The following is an 18,728-nucleotide window of genomic DNA, read 5'->3' on the forward strand; positions in this document are numbered from 1 at the left end:
ATAATTACAAGCCACTATCCTATATACGGGAACTGCTGTTCCATGGGTCAGAAAAAAAAAAGAAAGAAATGATCAGAAGTTGTGCTGTTTATTCAGTAACTTCCAGTTAGGCTTTTTCAGATGGGGAAGCAGCATCTTCTCCTGGAATCTGGCTTTGTCTCACCCTACTTAGGCAGGAATTCTGATTCACGGGACCTGTGGTAAGGTGATCCCACGTCCTTCATTGTGACACTGGCTCAGGCAGGACACAAAGCCCATCTTGGATGCTCCCTTGAATCAGCAAGTCCTTAGGGAGTAAATAAAACCTCTTGCCTACAAGACACACTCGACAGAAGCCGACTTGCATCTTTCATCTCCAGACAACGGACACCTAAAGAGATAGCTTGTTACAACTGCCTCTTGGGATTTGTGTTTAAAAAAAATGAAACTGCCGGTCCCTGATGCAATTCATAGCGGACATAGGGCCCCTCTCAAAGTGTGGGCGTTCACTTGGATTTGTTTCGGACAGTCACAAGAGGAGGGCTCTTTTGAGTCATCTGGTTGACCTTTCCCTTTGCTTTAGAGATGAGACACCTGAGGCTGGGAAGGGGAGTCACTCAGAATTATCTGGCTGGTGGGTGGCAGAAGCACCCGGGGCCCTGCCTCCTGTGCCCTTCCTGGCTGACAGCACTTCTCGCACGTCCAGGGCTAAGGTCTTCTCTCTTCGCCTCAGTTCAACCGGTCTGAGCCCAGACAGTGCACCCTGGGCAAGGCATTTTGACCTTGGCAAACGTCAGCAGCCCCCAAGGCACGGCAGGCTACCAGCCACCTCCTGAAGTTCCCAGAACATGTCGTTGGGATCAGGTTATGGGCAGCAGCCCCATGGCCCTCAAACCCCTGTAGGAGACCAGACGTACAGGGAATCAGGTTGGGATCAGGTTATGGGCAGCAGCCCCATGGCCCTCAAACCCCCATAGGAGACCAGACGTACAGGGAAAACGTTCAGAGATCAGCCTCAGCGGCCCTTTAAAGACTTTCTTTTTCACTCCCAGGCCCAGGGATGGGGCAGCAACGCACTTGAATTTTTCAGTCCCTGGAATATTCCTTCCTAATTAACCTGCTGCTCTGCCCCCTGGAAAATTCCAGCCTCTGCATCTGTTTCACTTGGACAATAAAGTCTAACAGTGTGAGAAGCACAGGTTTGAAAGCCAACACATCAGGCTCAAGGGAAAGAGGTGGATGAGGGCTATGCCCAGCATGGTGGGCCCACTCAACCGATTAGCTACCCAAGGCGGAGGCAGGGGTCAGGATGCTTCGCACGTCTTTCCCAGTTTCAGAGGACTGTCTATGGGGGACTGGCAGAACCCGATTCTTTGTGACTATATTTCAAGCCAACTGAATCAAATTAATTTTTTTTTTTTTTTTTTTGTCGTTTTGCGGGCCTCCTGTTTTGGCCTCTCCCGTTGCGGAGCACAGGCTCCGGATGCGCAGGCTCAGCGGCCATGGCTCACGGGCCCAGCCGCTCCGCGGGATGTGGGATCTTCCCGGACCGGGGCACGAACCCGTGTCCCCTGCATTGGCAGGTGGACTCTCAACCACTGCGCCACCAGGGAAGCCCTGAATCAAATTAATTTTGCCTCCAAGACTTTTTGAGCATTGTTATCATGACTCTTGAGACCTTATAAAGAGGGTCCCAAACCAGTATTCAGTAGAAACCACGGCTGTTTCAATGACCATGGACTTGGCATGGAGCATAGGATACTAAGAGAAATGCTTGGCTGGTTTCAGTGCCTGACCTTTTCCCTCCAAACCAAGTGTCTATGACAAGGCCACATAACGGAGGACAGTGCCCTGAGTGACTTAGTCAAAGGAAGTAAGAAGTGAAGCTGAACACTTCTGACATTTAAATTGTCATGGAGACAGAGTGCTTCAAGGCAGTCTGAACCTCCCTGCATTTTGCCATTGCTTTAAATAATTCAAATTGAAACCCCTAGCTGCAGAATAACGTTTCTTTTCTGTTTCTGATGGATTTTTTTTTTCCCCTTCCGGAGGGAGTTGAGGCGGTCTGGGAGGATAGCTATGGCAACACCTTTAGGTTATGGAGGCTAAGCCCTGGGAGGATCACAGAAGAGGCCAATGGGAAATCTCTGATCTGAGGTCATTTCAGATAGATGTTCTCCAGGGAAGACGGTCCCGCGGTCCGCCTGGTGACACAACCAGTATATGCCAAAGTCTAGAAGCTTAAGTCTATCTGTATCGTCATGGCATTATAGGAAAGGGGGCCCCTCCTTTCTGCAGTGGGGTTCCAGACCTTTTGTGTATCTTAGTGGAACAGAATAAATAACATGATCACTAAGGGCTTTTGGAGAAATAGTGCAGTAAAATGACCTAATATGGTTTGAGACCTCCAGCTGGAAGGAGCAGAACTCGGCAGCTTCAGCAGGCATGGAGAGCTAGAGCACAGCGGAACGGGGCTTTACAGTGTGCAACCACACAAGGCCATGCCCGCCAAGCTGAGAAGCTTGGCGGTCACACCTTACTTTTCTGGTCATGCCCTCATACGGTCCCGGGGAGGCTGCTAGCTATGGGTTAAGAGCAAAACTCTCTTTGATTTATGACCTGAGTCTGGACTGAACCTAGAGAAGGCATTTGGAATAAAAGATACATTTCTCTTCTAGGCGTCTGATATATCGTTTTGTGATTCTGTGGATGGGAGGTTGGGATGGGGGCGTGATCATCAGGACGAGCTTGCCATCTTTCATTAGGCTCTCCCGGCTAACTGCAGAGAGGAGACCATTTGTCAGGCGAAAATTGAGACAGGAAGCAGGTATCAAGAAAGAAGACGTGTCGCACACATCTTGTTCTCTGCAAATAAAACACCTAGAAACTCTGCAAACCACTGGCTTGCCGGAGACCACACGTAAACCTCAGTTCACTTTAGTTCACATTTCTGGCTTGTGGGAGAGCTTCTCAACAGGCAAACAGATGCTTTTAAAGACTGGGGCTTAAAATATTTTTTGTCTTCCAGATGGCATTTCTGCCTTTTTGCCCAGAATAAGGGGTCTTTGCTCTGGGCTCTGGGAAGTGGGGAGGGTACCCCCCGGCTCACAGGTAGCTCCTGTTCTCTTGAGCAAATGGAAGGACAGGTCCAAACATAAGAGGAAAAGGCAGAGAAATGACCAGATCCTTGGAGGCTAATTTCTCCCACCAGTGGGATACAGATTCAGGGAGTCAGGATGCAAGCAGGCAGAACCCAAGTGTTTGTTCTTTAAGGAAATGTTCCCTATTTTTGTGTGCCTTGGCAAACTCAGGGTGGAATGCAAGGGTTGCCATGGCAACATCCTTTTTTTTTTTTTTTTTTTTTAAACACAGATAGGTCATGTGGGACCCACGCACATTCTGGAAGCCACGGTTAATAGTTCCCATGCTAGGTCCTGTTTGGGGGCTCTGGGAGTGATGAGAGACAGCTTCTTTGGGGGTCAAAGGGTCAGGGTCTGCACCCTTTGTCCCCCAAGCAAAGTGCCTCCCTGATCGTCACTCGCGTGGTCAGGGGTGGAGGCAAGAATGAGCCACGCTCGGTTTGCCAGTCTCTCAGCCACCCCATAATAGACTCTTCAGTCTATTTGCTGGGAGGACAGAGTGAGCATTGCGTTTCTCCTGCTCAGTTCCTGCAAAGGTCACTTCCAGCCAGGGCCACACGGCACACCGTGGACATGGGGGACCAGGACTTCTAGAGTCTTCATCCGTGAGCACAGTAACTCCCGTGAGGAAGGCACTGGCTGGCCTGGGGCCCTGGAGGAACACTGGTGTGGACAGAACTTGGGGGTGGGGCGGTGGGAAGTCAGTATTTTCAGCCCAACACCGTTGACAGACCGTCCAGGCAAAGCTGCTAAGCTACAGGATCTCGGTGCCCAGAGTCTCCGGGGTGCCGTTAGCTCTGGGACGTTCCCACACACTCAGCTCCTGGCGCCACGTGTGAGGTGACCACGGCAGGAGGTTCACTTCTAGCCCATCAAAGAGAATTCTATGGCTTCTTTCTCACCCTCCCTCCCTAGCAACACCCACAAGGGATGCCTTCTCCTGGGTAGGATGGACTTGGTTCCACGGACTCACTGGGAGAGAGGAAAATGGTCCTTTAGGGAGAGGATGCGAAGGACTTGGTGGGGAACAGGCTGTTGGTGTCTCTCAGGTTGCCGTTTAATTCACACCCTTGCACAGCGGCTAATTGCTCTTCCAATGAAGTCTAACCCTCACATCCTTCAAGGTCCCTGCTCCCCAGTAGGAGGCAGAAGAACCTGTAGCCTTTAAAGAAGTACTCATTTCTTTTGCCCTGAAGTCCAGCACTGCCCTCTCACAGGGCAGGGTCCTTTAAGAATCATGCCTGGGGTCTCTATCCAGTCTACTTGGGGTCTCTCACCCCGCTCCCCAGGAGGACATGGCCAAGTCATTCACGGGGTCCCTCCCACCTAAAGAGAGAGAGCAAACTGCTTTGGGCAGAAACTAAATATAAATTTGTCCTGTGTGTCCGTATTCTGCATTTGGACCTGTTCTCGTTCTGAAGCCTGGTCCTGAGGGACCGAGGTGAGTCTGGTGAGAGGGGAGAGAGGAGAGATAGACAGACGTGAAGTGTCTAGCGGGGCAGGGCGGGCTACAGGGACAGGCAGGCCATTGCCTTACTCGGCCTAGATGTGTGGGACCCCAGGCATTTTCACAGAGGGACTTGTAACCTCCCAGGTGCCCGGGAGCTTACACCTGCTCCCTCCTCCATCCTACAGCTCGAACCCTAGTTTTACTTGTGCTCATCGTGGATATTTGCAGTGGGGAGGTTTCTAGAGTTGCTCCCAGGCTGCTGCCCAAAGTGCTTGCAGAGGTGATTTGGAAGAAGACCCCAAACTGAGACCTTGGATGTTCCAAGTCTGAGCAGATCAGAGGGAGAGAGCGGAGAGAGAGGGGAGGCTTGAGGAGGGATTCATAAACACACACCGCACCCCAGAACCACCCGGCTGCAGCAAGAGAGGAAAAACTCTGGCATCTCCATACCGAACGAAAAGGGAAAAGGGAGAGGGGAATAGCTTGTAGCTTTAAGATGCAATGGAAAGAAAGAAGAGTAAGACAACTCCAGTCACAGAAATAAAGACCTGAGCTTGGAAACGTACAGAGGGAAGAATTACAGCGAAAGGTTATTGGCTAATCAGACTACGCAAGCTGGAATGAATAGCAGCGGTGAATATGGCATCTGGGAAAAGTCAGGAAATCACAAACTTGAAAGGGGGTTGGCTTCAGTTCCCTTCCCCAACAGAAGTATTTCACCTGTCGAGTTGGCTAAGCTCATTAGCATCTTTTTGTTTTCTTGTGAAAATGAGTCAGTTGCAGAATCTGACTGCCTGAAGATGTTATGTAAAATACAGTGGTTTGATCTTTCCAGCTTTCCGTTTGGGTTGGTGTTTCTCATTCTATCTGGGAAGACAGACTAAGAAAGCAAATTGGAAGATGAGAGAAAGGTGAGATGCACAAGGACCTTCACTTGCAGAGGTCTCCCAGCATGGAGATGTGTTTGGACTCCATCACTCTGGACCACTGGGGCGTGGCTTGCAATACCTCCTCACCACCAACCTATGTCCCTCTCCATCCCCAAACTACCCACCCCAGGGAGGCAGGGATGTGTGTCGGAGGACAAGCGTCTGTCAGCAGTAAAGCAATTAGGGACGATGGATGTCACACATGAAGAAACCCAATATATACGTCTGTCTGTGTGTCTATGTGATAGAGATGCCCACGGTTATGCTTCTTTTTTTTGTCTAAATGGCAGCACAGGCGGCAAAGCTGGGAGAAAGGCTCTCTGCAGATTCCAAAATGCTGGTGCGCGATGGGCTCTAGGAACAGAAAGCCAAGTGCCGACGGAAACCGAGAGCTCCCCAACTCTGCCAACAAGAGTCCTGTAGAAAAGGCAGTAGAACAGAAGCGAAGGGGGTGCAACTTGCAGACCGCTGGGTGCTGCACCCCATCCGATGGCTTTCCCCTCATGCCTTGCCGGGGGGGCCTCCACTAGGTTGGGGAAGGAAGCCAGGGTAGGACGGGAAGCCCCCACTTCTGCAGCAACTCAGAAGTCAGCTTCTCGGCACTGAGGGTTGCCCTGGGGTGGGGGAGGGAGGGAGTCTCCAGTTGACCCCTGGGTTGAGAGAACGGGGCGCGGAGGTGATTGCGTGTTCCGCCTCTCTCTTGCTGCCTTACCCCGCCAACCTGGATGGCCGTGGGAATTCCGAGATGAAGATGAAGTTTCTCTTTAGAGTTCCTACAGGCGGTCGAAGCGATCATTCGGAACTCCTGGCTATTTATTGCATTAGGAAACAAGACCATTAAAGCATTGAAGACAGCCCTTTTGTGTACCTGCCAAGGGGATGAAGTGGGTTTGCAACAACACGGGTTGCACTGCAACCTTGGGTTCTTCGCTGGACTGTGCCGCGTTTGCACCGTCCGTATCTGCTTTTTTTGTGGAGGAAGAGTCTGCCCGCGGGGCAAGCACATGCGTGAGCCAGGAACGCAGCTGCCGGGGAGGCCGCTACTCCATGCCGCTCCGGAGGATCTGGTTGGCCGCGATCAGCATGACGCTTATGATGAAGGCCATGGCGAAGGCGCAGATGAGGCTCTTCCGGACGCAGGTCTGTCTGTTCTGCTTCTGGGAATGCACTGGAGTGGGGTGTAGGGCAGAGGGCAAGGAGGCATGGAGGGAAGGCAGGGAGGGAAGAGAGAAATGACACAGTGAGACAGATTGCACTTCTTCCCCAACAAGCCCAGGGACCGGTCCACAGGAAGAAGACCGGTCACATCAAGTAAAGCATCTCTAGGTCAGCTCTCGGAAGAGACTGGGCATCCCTGCTCCTGGCAAATGGTATGAAGTGGCCAAACTTCAAAAATCGTGCCAGATGTGACGTTCCGAGTGAGGTCTAGGCTTCCAGATGCAATAGCGCTACCGCGGTTTCGGAGCGAGGAAATACATCACATTTTCAGCGTGAGTCTCACCAAAGGCATCGTCCAGGCCTGGCCATGTCGTTTCTGCAGAAAGCCGGCCTCCCGTGTTTGAGGCAGCTGTTACAGACAGAGCAAGGTTCGGATGCATCCCTACAGGATGGGCTGGAAGCCACTTACCTTTCCCAGGACTGTTCTTGGGTGGCTACCAGTTGAAATGACTCTAAGGGACTTCTGGCATTATGGCAGATACGCGCAGCAGCGGTTCGAGCGCGGGGTCCCTGGCTAAGCTACATCACAGCACCAAGAACTTATTAAAAAGGCAGATTCTCAGGCCGGCCCATGCTCCCCGCAGATCTGTTGAATGGGGGACTCTGGCCAGTGATCTCCTGAGTTTAACTAGGTGATCGTGGTGCATGTTGAAATCTGGGTTGTGGAGACCACGTGAGCTGTGGATAGGACCCGCGTGAAGCAAGGAGGTGCAGGATCCTCTCAGGCTTTTCGGAGGCAGGGTGTCCCTGCCCCCAGATCCTGCGGCCCCAAGGGTCTGACCTTGCGTCCTGGGGTGGCGCTGTCTTAATCCTTTTGTTGGGCCAGGTCTTGAGTCACCATTTTTATAAGGCCCATGAGAAACCATTAGTTGGTCTCGATCAGAAGGCGTTAACTAGTGGGTTAGGAATATGGGCCAGAAATAGGGAAATGGAAAGAACAAGAAAGGAAAGAACGGCTCTCTCCTCCAGGCATTGCTTCCCACGCCAGAATTTCTTTTCCTTCTCTTTCCTCTTTTTGTCTACACCTCCTTCCCTGTCCGTCCTGGTCCCGAGTAAGCTTTACACACAGTTTACCACTTGGCTTGTGGAAGAAATCCCTTCCTGGGAGGCTGGCGGGAGGCGACCTACACCAGGGCTACTCGTTGGACCAGCTGCCTCGGCACCACCTGGGAGTCTGATGTCAATGCGAATTCTCCCACCCCATCACAGAATGACTGAATCCAAATCTGTGGGGGTGGAGGCCAGGAATGTGTATTTTTAATAAGCTCTGCAGGTGATTAGGGGATCTCCAGGGCCCAGCCCCAGGCTTTTTGGTTCAGTACATCTGGGTGGGGCCCAAGAATCTGATAGAGCTTGAGTTGCTGGGGGCAGGAGGGCTGTGTGTGTGTGTGTAGGTGTGTGTTAGGGACATCGGGCTGTGGGTACTGCAGAAACCCAAGGCCAGGACTGAAGAACATTTTCAGATTACCTTCCATTTTGCAAAGGGGTCCTTCTGCTAGACATTCTACTGCCCCTTTGCAAACAACCACCAGCTGAGGGAAAGTGGTTTTTCTTTAGGCCAAATTGAGTGAAAAGAGAAAGAAAAGAAGTGTAATTTCCCTTAAAATGACTCTCTGCTGGAAAGAAGGCAAAAGAAAAGGTCAAGGTAGGGTCCACATGCCTTTAAAAAAACCTAAAAAAAATGTTCAAGTTCACGCCCCTCTCCCCCTTGACACTGAGCGGCTCCTCTAATGCCCTAGAAATAGCAGGGAAGAAGCAGGAAGTGGGTGATGTTTCCAAAGGCAGAGGAGCTTCCCCTGAGACAAGGCTCAGGGTGGCCTCTACAAATTACATCCACCGGAAAGTTTCTCCACACTTCACAGAGGCCCAATGCCCCCGGCACAGCTCCCGGCTCCCTCCCCAATACCTGTCGGTTATTTCTGCCTTAGTTTCTTAGGCCTTGTCTCGATATCTTTAATCCTTCTGGGTCCCCTGGGTCCCTTGGTGATTGAAAGTATTTTTGGCTCAGTTCTCTACTACTTGCTCATCCTGTCTGGGTCTTAGAATCTTATAAGTTCTTACCTGGAGGAAGAAAATTTCCTCGGTGCAGAGACGTGTCTGCCTCCAGAAGTGGGCAAATGTAAAAAGTTGTATCAGCCCTCAGGAAGGAAAACGGAGGTGGTGTTTGGGAAGGAAAGGACCCAAAGCAGAAAATAAGGTGAGGATGTGGAAATGGCGTATCTAACACTTTCTGAGGACTATAATTTATTCCGGCAGCTCCTCAGTATAAAACTGCTTCTGAAGGCAGACATCTACCTTCCTATCTTGAGGGCTGGCGAAGGCTTAAGGAAAAGAAAAACTGTGTGATTGGGCTGAGGGAGAAATTTTTTGTTGAAGCCCTTCTTTGTGAAGGACACTCAGAAAAAAAGGTTACAGGCAACAGGATTATCCCCCAGGAGAGTGGCTGCACCTTTGATCTAAAAATCCTTCAAAGCAGTAGGAGGGGAGAGATAAGGAAGGAGGAAAGGCCTGGGGACCTAATAGTTTGTACATGAGGTCATGCCAGTCTGGATCCAGACGTGAGTACTGTAAGTAGAGTGCAGCTTCCAGCTCTCTCTCCTGGGTAGTTCTGAAACCCACCGTCATTGGAGATTAGAGTCTTTAATTCAGATTCTGTGCAAGGATGAGAATTCTTTTTTATTTTTTTAATTAATTAATTAATGTTTGGTTGCGTTGGGTCTTCATTGCTGCGCACAGGCTTTCTTTAGTTGCGACGAGCGGGGGGCTACTCTTCACTGTGGTGCGCGGGCTTCTCATTGCGGTGGCTTCTCTTGTTGCAGAGCACGGGCTCTAGGCACATGGGCTCAGTAGTTGTGGCGCACGAGCTTAGATGCTCCACGGCATGTGGGATCTTCCTGGACCAGGGCTGAACCTGTGTCCCCTGCATTGGCAGGCGGATTCTTAACCACTATGCCGCCAGGGAAGTCCCAGGATGAGAATTCTTTCACATCCAGTTCTGATGTAAGTTGTGTGGTAGAGTGAAGAAGCCAGACACCAATCTTAATCACAATCATCTTATCCCACATTGTAGCTGTGTGAGCTGGGGCAAGCCAAGCTCCCTGGGCCTCAATTTCCCCGTCTATAAAATGTGGGTAAATAAGACCTACCTTGTGGTGAGGATTATGAGCATAGGAAGGTACTTGAATGTTGTCTGTGCCCAGTGAATGCTAATTCCTACATGGAAACCTTGAAAAAATTCCCCTTTGCTTACTGAGCACCCACCTCAGTGGGCAAGGTACGCATATGTACTTTATAGACGTCCTTGCAGAATTAATAGCGATAGTCCTTTGTGAATGGGGTGTGTGACCCTCATTTGGTAGGTGAGGGCTCTGAAGCTCCGAGAAGTAGAGTCCAAGGTCTTTTGGAAAATGGTGAAGGTGGGATTTGAACCCACGTCTGATTCTAATATCCAGGTTCAAAAGTTCTACACAAACTCTCTCCTGATCTTTTGTTTAGCAACAGAAAGTACAGCCAGAGGAAGATCCAAAAGAAATGTCCTTCAAACGCTTGGTGTGGTCGACAGTATAACCCAGCACTAATTAATGTGTTTGTTGATCATAATTTAATGCCTGTCTTTGGCTATCATATATTTGCATTGCACTATATTTTTGTGTACTTATTCATTCTCAGTGTCTACACTTGGTTTCCCCAACAAGATGACAGGTCAGCCCAGGATGAACTGTGAGTTGGAGATATGGCTTCTTCTCTTCACTGCCACTTAGGAAGAGCCCTGGGCAAGAGGCTGAATTTCTCTGAGCCTCAGTTTCTCGCTCTGTAAAAGGAGCTAATGATAATTGTTCTGTTAATTTCAAAAATTATTTCAGAGATCAACGGGCTCATAAAAAAATCAAAAACTATTGTGCAACCCTGACTTGCTAGAGAAATGCAAGGTATCCTTCCTGTATCCCCTGAGGGCTGCAGAAAAGACCTGATGGTTTTTCTCCTGTTTCCTGCAGCCTCTAGCCCCGGGCTGAGACTACAGCAGATGCTCCCAAGACTTTGCTTTGGTCCCTTCCCTCAATTATTCATCCTGAACTGCAGCCAGACTCCTTCCTGGAGCAGTGCTCGGTATGCGTCATCACGCCCTGCAATCTCCCTGAAGGCCCCCCCTTGCTGGGGGAAGCAGTTCTATCCAGCTCCTAAGCTCAGCAGGTAGGCAGAATCGCAGATCACCTCCTATCCCCTTTGTCCCTCTGTCCCTAGACCACCCCTCCTCCCCTCCCCCAGCAACCTTTTTCTCAGCCAAGCAGCTATGCTCTCTACCTAAGACTCTGCAGCACTGTTCATACCTTTCCCTCTGTTAAGGGTGTCCACTTACCTTCCCTCTCACTTCTTCCAGGCCTAACCTAAACTTCACTTTCCTATGAGGCTTCTCCTGAACATCTACCGTGCTCTCAGAGGGCCTGATATTTTAATTTTTTAAAAAATCTAGCTCTTAATATTTATTTACTTTCAATTGAGAAAGAATCCACATACCATAACATTCACCCTTTTAGGGTGTACAATTCAGTGGTATTTAGTACATTCCCAAGGGTTGTGAAACCATCACCACCACCTAATTCTAGAAAGTTCTCATCACCCTAAAAATAAACCCCATACACATTAGAAGGCACTCCTCATCGCCCTCCCTCCCCAGCCCCTGGTAATCATTAATCTACTTTCTGTCTCTATGGACTTGCCTATTCTGGGCATTTCATATACATGGCATCATACACTATGTGACCTTTTGTGTCTGGCTTCTTTCACTTAACATAATCTTTCCCAGGTTCACCATGCTGCAGCATGTGTGGGTACTTCATCCCTCTTGGAGGCTGAATAATATTCCATTGAATGGACGTACCACATTCTGTTTATCCATTCACCAACTGGTGGACATTTGGGTTGTTTCTACTTTTTTGGCTATTAGAAATAATGCTGCTATGAACGTTAATGTACAAGTGTTTGTGTGGACGTGTTTTCAGTTCCCTTGGGTACAAATCTTAGAGCCACATTGCTGGGTCATATGGTAACTCTCTGTTTAACTTGTCAAGGAACCTATTCCTTTTTGGATCTTATTGAGCACTGAAAATGGCAAGAATACATCATGCTATTGGTGATCTTTTTTATGTTTTTCTTCCCGGTAGATGTTGATATCTTTCTATGTAGTACTTGTCACAGTAGGAGTCCAGAAAGTACATGGGGATGAAATGTGAGTTAGGGGAGGTTGACACAGGAGGACACAGAAGCGAGGTTTCCTGTTTTCTTAAAAGTTCATTAGCGAGTCCGTGCACCAGCAGACTCCTGGCTGCTGTGGCAGGACCTGGGTTTGTAAGCTCTAGTGACAGACTGCTCCTTCCCCTTCTTATTTTGACAGAGATTCACATGGCTATGCTCGGCAAATGCCAGGCAGTGGCTCTCGAATTTTTTCCGGGAGACAGGAGTCTACACGGATTTTGCCATTGACCAGCTGGGTGAGCCTATGTAGAATGGGTTCATAATCCTTCTGGCTTCAATCTTCAGAGACACTGGCTCCCAAATAAGGCAAATCAGAATCATAACAATTCTAATTGCCCTAACGCAGATGTACGTAAGTGATGTTCCTGGCAGGGAGTTTGGGGCTCAGGAAATGGTAAAACAATATAAAATCCAGCTCAGATGATTCTAACAATTAGCCAGATCTACTAGGTATGGGAGCTAGAGTTCTGTGATCCTTCCAGGTCTGACACTTTATGATTGTATGAAATCGGATAGTTCCATAGTCTAAGGTGGAGTTAAGTAAGAGCTTGTGAAAGAGATTTTTCATCGGTGATAACAGAGCATCCAGGCACCCACATAAGACCTGAAGTTAGAGGTGGAGGATGTGGTCTCTAAGGGAACAGGTGATGCTTTCGTAGGAGGAAGACAGGCCACCTGTACTTGTGTGGGTATGAGCTGGCCCTTCATCACCACAAAATCATCTTGGGTTTCCGGGTGTCAGACAGCTGTGTCTGGCTTTGAGGGTCCTGCAAGGCTCCCTGGCATGGTGTGGCCAGGTGTTATTTTGGTCTTTCCAGCCAACCTTCCCCTTCATGTAACAAAATTCATCTTTTGGTTTGGGGATATGTGCCTCTCCACCTGGTGGAACTCTCAATCCAGGGCCTCACCTTTCCACTAGTAACAAACCAGATTGGCCAGTAGAGTACCCTAAGCTCTTGGCTTGTCCAGAGGTAGGTACATGGGCCAAGCAGATTTGGAGCCCCTCCTTGGAATGGAGCTGAATCTCAAGAGAGAGAATCCTGTTGACCTTGGGGAGAGAGGGGCCTGCCCAAGAATGATGCCAACAGAGAGGAAAGGACAGAGAGAATGAGAGCAAGGTGGGGGCAGGGAGAGAATGTTGCTTGAGTTCTTTGGGTCCAAGTCAACCAAAGCTCATCCCTTTGGCTTCCCGCATTATTTGAGCCATTAGTTTAATGGGGTGTGGGTTGAGTTTCTGTTACTTGAAGCCAAAAGAGTCTTGACCAATACTCTTGGGAACTCCAACGTTGGCAAGGACTTAACTTTAGGGATGAAATGTGTCAAGAGGATGGTTCAAACCCTGTAAATTTGGTCCCTGCACCATCTTTCAAAGATGCGGTGTTCCAGCAGTACATACTCTGCAATGTCTCCAGGTAAAAAGTAACAATAAGAAGAGAACTGGGACCAGGGACCGGCCAGTTTTGTTTGTTACGATTGCTTACTAATGTGTTAAGCATTGTACTAAATCTTCTCACGTGTTATCCCATTTAATCCTCATAACAACCATAGGAGGTAGGTCATGATAAGATTCCCATTTCACAGATGAAAAAAACTTAGGCTCTTAATATTTATTTAAGTGCCTTACTCAAGTGACCTATAGGTGGTGAGGCAGGATTTGAAGCCAGCCCTGTCCAGAGTGCAGAGCTGGAGTTCTTAGCTATCATGCCTCTAGCTCTCCAGGTCTCTGTCTTGTATTTCAGAATCCCTTCACTCCTCACTCATGGCTCCAGAAAACTTTCCTACAGGTTTGCTTTGATAGGTCCCCAACTAGAAGAAGAAAAATCCTTTTTTGTCCGAAGCCCCAACTTTCTTTCAAACTGTCTCTTGTCTCACCACCTGCCATGGACCTCACCTACGCCTTAACCTCCTACATCTACCCCAGGAGAACAGGTTTTATTTCAGGAAAGTCACGGCACCTGGTGAGCTGGGAGCAGATGGTGTGGATGACACATCATGCCCTTTTCAGTTGAATGGGCATGAAATGCCCAAGGGGTACGGCCAGGTGATGAGCCAGGTCTCCCAATCCAGGTGTGCATTTGACATCCGGACAGAAACATTGCGACTTCAGCAGGGATGGCTTGAGCTGGAGCCCTGGGACATGGCTGCAAAATTCTTTCTCACCTTCCAAGGAGCCCAGAAATGTTTGAATCTAGATATGACCACCGTTGTCCAATCTTTGCATCATCGGACAAAGGAAAAAAATAAGGCTCAGAGAGTTTTAAAATGAGTTCCCAGGGTCACACAGCTAGTCTACACAGGGCAGGCAACAGAACCCACAGGACTGCACAGGGGTGCTCTGGGGGCTACCTGGCCTGGGTCACCCCTCTGACATTTGTTTCTCTTGTCCATCATACTGAATGGTACAGAGCAGCTTTGCCGTGTCTTTCACAGAAACTATTTATTCCCCAGTTGATGATTTCTGCTTGATTTCCGTCTCCCGTGCATGTTGTCAGAAGCCTACAAAGCCCTGACAGCTGGTATTCCATTTAGGGACAAGCCTTGGGGGACGCATCCTGAAAGGGCTCACACACAGATCTTGCCGCACGTCTACTTGACTTCCAAATATAATGTGATTTCACTGGCGACGAAATGGAAAAGGAGTGAGGATGATGAAGAGTCGTTCTGTAAAGAGTCTTTGAAACGCCTAAGCGCGGGGAAATGACCCGGGGCCACTAAAGGGGAGCCAGGGCGGGGTTCGGTCAGGTGCACCTAGATTTGGAGCCTTACTCGCAGTTTGACTTCGGACAAATGACTCCATCTTGCTGAGCCTCAGTTCCCTCATCTGTCCCACAGGAACCACAGAACTGATCCCTCAGGCCGTGCTGACAGGTCGGTCTAATGTGTTAACAAATGACCAGCACTTGGGAAGCACGCCAGACAACTTTCCCTCATCCCTTTCCTCCTGGACTTAGTACATAACATAATTTATCCTAAGAACACTTAATAAGGATCTGGTGACAGGCAAATAGATGATTCAATCACAAGACCACTTAGTTTCACAGATGTCAGCGACTGGAACCAAATAATAAAATGTGAAATTCGTCTCTCAGTGTCACTAAGCTTATGTTCTCCAAAATCAAAACAGCTGGTGATTACAAGTGGTCCAACGGAAGCAAACCAGGTTAAACCTCTCTTATTTAGCATGGATGGTGATGGGGCATTGTGGGTAGTCACGTAATCTTGCATCTGACCCATTTGATAAGACATTAGTACATCAGGCATAATCTATCTTAGTAAAGGACTTTAAAAAAATGTCTGAGGGATTGGAAGGGTCTGGAAGTCCAACTTTTAGTGAAATATTCTCATTGGATTGGGGACACACAGGCTGCCCACCAGTGGGTAACACCAGAGAGCCCCTGAATTGAGTGGGGTTAAGTGAGCTCTTGCCCAAAGCACCCAGCACATGGGTGACACCTGGTCAAGTGTCTGACTCAAGTTGATGATTTTCCACTTGGAAACCAGGTGTGAATGAAGGAAAAGTCCACTTCAGAATCCTTGCATTAGATTCTTCTAGCTTCTAGTCTCTTCTCTGCCTTCCCAGGGGCTTCTGTAGGTGACTTCTTTTGGTGCTCTAGGAAAGTGCGTTCTATCCATGGTGTGACACCCCGATTCAGGACTTCCTGAAGAAGTCAGGAAAACTTTCCTTACATGTAACTTGGAATTTCATCCTATTTCCTCTTGTCCTTTCCTTGGGAGAAGATGGAAAATGTAACGCCTACCTATGATCACAGAGCCCTACGCACCATAAAGATTAGGCAGATCAGACTGTGTGAGGGGCTCTGTGTATGTGTGTGTGTGCGCGTGTTGTTTGTATTAACCTAAAAACCCAATAAATAAAACAAAATCAAGGCAAAATGAAAACTAAAAAGAAGACAAAAAAATCCCTCAAACCTCTCCCATCAGGGGTACCACACCCTTTGGGCCCCTGGCCTATTTCTCCGTTCTTTATTCTTCCATTCACGTGGAAGGAATAATCAATACTTCCTGACTTAATGGACAGAATCCGAACACCTTTGTGAAAGTATCAGACCCAAGATTTATAAAAGTGAAAAACATAATCATTGACATAGAATGATGCTGATGGCCTTTGGAAGCCCTCCTGTTAATTTCTAACGGACACACGCTGCAGCATTTTCAAACCTCTTCCTCACTCCAGAAGCTCCAGCTTTGCTGAACTCGAAGACATCTGACGTGGGCTTCTTCAACTTCTGACTCTGCTACAGAATGCCTGTTTCTCTGACTATCGCCTCCTTCTTTGCTCAGAGACCGATGTGCCCTTTCACTTTTTTAAGGCAAAGACTTCTTACATCTTTAGGTGTAATAGGTCCTTACACCTTGATTCCTTCCTCTGACACCAAATAGAGCAGAATTTCCAAGCGCCATGGATCACCCAGCTTTATAGGCGAGCTAATCAGCATGGGAACATATTTGCTGCGGCAGAGCTCTCAGAAGAGCACGAGAGAGCTTCCTGAGTGGGGAGCAGAAAGAGTGGAGGTGGCCTGAGGGGGGCTCTGGGGCCTGGGGGAAATGTCCCAGCTCCCGTTCCCCCATCGGTCATTTGGGGTTGCAGAGAAGATAAAATTTGGAGAGATAAGAGTTCCATTGCTGGGACTTCCCTGGTGGTCCAATGGTTAAGACTCTGCACTTCCACTGCAGGGGCGGGTGGGTTTGATCCCCGGCCGGAGAACTAAGATCCCGCATGCCTCGTGGTGCGTGGCCAAATAAAAGAAAAAAAAGTTCCATCATTGAAAGAAGGAAAGGCAATCACCTTGTCCCTACAGAGTTAGATGCTGGATTGACCAAGATGTGGGACGGTGCCAGCTGGCAGGTGGGAGGGGGATTCTGAAATGTCAGCGAGGCCTTGGCTGAAGTGGCTGGACAGGCGAGGGGCAGCCTGGGTCAAGGGTGAGAGCAGACAGGAAGGAGTTGATCACTGGGGCGACGGGGAAGCCCAAACAGCTGGAGGCCGAGAAGATTTAGGAAGCACAAGCCATGCACCTACGCCATCAGACATCGGTAGAAGCAGGGAGAGGCTCAAACTGCCAGTAGCTCCCCGTTTGTGGGCAGCAGGCATGGGGGAAAGATGGAAGGGAGAAGGCCAAGGTCACCACAAGGTCTCAAATGGACTCTCTCAGTCCTAGGGCACCAGGGTGAATTCTGTGTCTGTGCGTCCATCTCTTCCCAGACTCCTTTGCCCTGAGTAAAATCAGGGAGCCCCTTTCCTGAATCTGGAGAGAGCTGTGGGCATCAAAATACATGCACTGGTGACTTCGGTCATATCCGAGATGGGAAAAATCTTACACCTAAACGCAAACACAATGAGGTTGTGTTTGGGGCCAAAAAGTGCTGATGTATTTTAAAAACCCTCTCTGACATGAAAATCTGTAAAAGGGATTACGTAATCAAGTTCACAGAGGTCATTCAAGAAATCAAGGTGTGAGTTACAAATAGTATTCCTTTTATTAAATAAGATCATGAATTTTAAAGCACAGTGTCTGGCCCTTATCAATCACCCCCAAACGGTAAGTGTTGCTAATGCTATATGTACTAATCACTAAAGCAGACCCAGGAAGACTTCTATTTGGAAAGCCCTACGTCAGCTATTTATTTGATTAATAGATGAGCTTTTGAGTAATGAAAGAACAGTGCTTAGAGTTCAGACTATTTCCCAGGGCAGTCTGACCTTTCTGAAAGTACTAAGACTTGTGACATTTCTCTGAATAAAGCACCAATCCATGAACATAGCTTCTTGTGGAAAATGCAGTGCTCAGAAATACTCTTCCTACTCATTTCAAGAGTGTGTCTCACAGCAGGGCGACTAGAGCCCCCAAACACTTCTACTGTTTGAGCACTGAGTCTGTCAGCTAAAATCAAGATGGAACGGAGAAGCCAGGCCTGCTGTTTTCTCAAATTTTAATCCAATCCCTGCCCTCTTCACCCGTCCTCGTCCTCCCAAATCCCCTGCCTGCCCGGCTGCAGACGGCGTTGGCTGTGACCTTCTCGCCCTTGTGTGGTCCCTGCGGCTCCAATTCCAAACGCAGACGTTGATGCTATGGTCCAAGTCCCAAGCAGGGCAACCAAGGCACCTTCCGGACCACAGCTGGGTTTTGTTTGCTGTACACAGCACTTCTGAACATTTTCACTGTGAACGCCTTTACCAGGAGGCATTGCTGTCAAGTTGACCCCGATCCCACCACTCCCTATTTACCTGACTTGAGTTAATTCTGTCACCTCGGGGTATAAGCCACCTCCCGTTTCCTGTAGCAGTTCAGCCCTCACAGGGCCCACGGACGCCCAGGTCTGGATGTACCACCGTGTCCACCTAGACAAGCTCAGCCCCGTGTTGTCTGCCTGTCGTGGGCCTCGGCTGATTCTAACACAGCAGCTCCCAAACCAAAGAACCAAATTCCATTCTGGTGTCTGTGTGACAGCTTACCATCTGTACACATTGGCTTGTTGGAATGTTCAGAAAAAAAGAACCGAAAAAAACAGTAGACCTTTTAAAGAAGTCTCAACCTTAAATAAGTTAAAAACTGCCCGTAGCCTGCTATGCTGTTTTAAGGTAATGAAAAAAACTTCTGTACATCAGAGCTGTTAAACCAGCTCCGATTTTCAAAGTTGGAAAGAGGGAGTCAATTATTTAACTTCCCTGGAACTCTCTACTGATTAGGGAATAAGGTAGCCTTTTTTTTTTTTTTTTTTTTTTTTTTTTTTTTTTTT

General features: G+C 48.7%; 1 protein-coding gene across 2 annotated transcripts in view; it reads right to left on the bottom strand.

The window, feature by feature from the left end:
* Positions 1 to 5,767: 5,767 nt before the first annotated feature.
* CALN1 (calneuron 1) overlaps positions 5,768 to 18,728 on the bottom strand; it is a 433,822-nt gene continuing 420,861 nt past the window's right edge. For both annotated transcript variants that reach the window (XM_027126215.1, XM_027126214.1), the window contains exon 6: positions 5,768 to 6,666. In XM_027126215.1, the coding sequence (XP_026982016.1) occupies positions 6,539 to 6,666 (128 nt within the window). In that variant the 3' untranslated portion in view covers positions 5,768 to 6,538. The remainder of the gene's footprint in view (positions 6,667 to 18,728) is intronic.

This window comes from Aethalodelphis obliquidens, unplaced genomic scaffold (genome assembly GCF_003676395.1).
Source record: "Aethalodelphis obliquidens isolate GAN/ISIS:26980383/991018 unplaced genomic scaffold, ASM367639v1 scaffold30, whole genome shotgun sequence".
Taxonomy (NCBI): domain Eukaryota; kingdom Metazoa; phylum Chordata; class Mammalia; order Artiodactyla; family Delphinidae; genus Aethalodelphis; species Aethalodelphis obliquidens.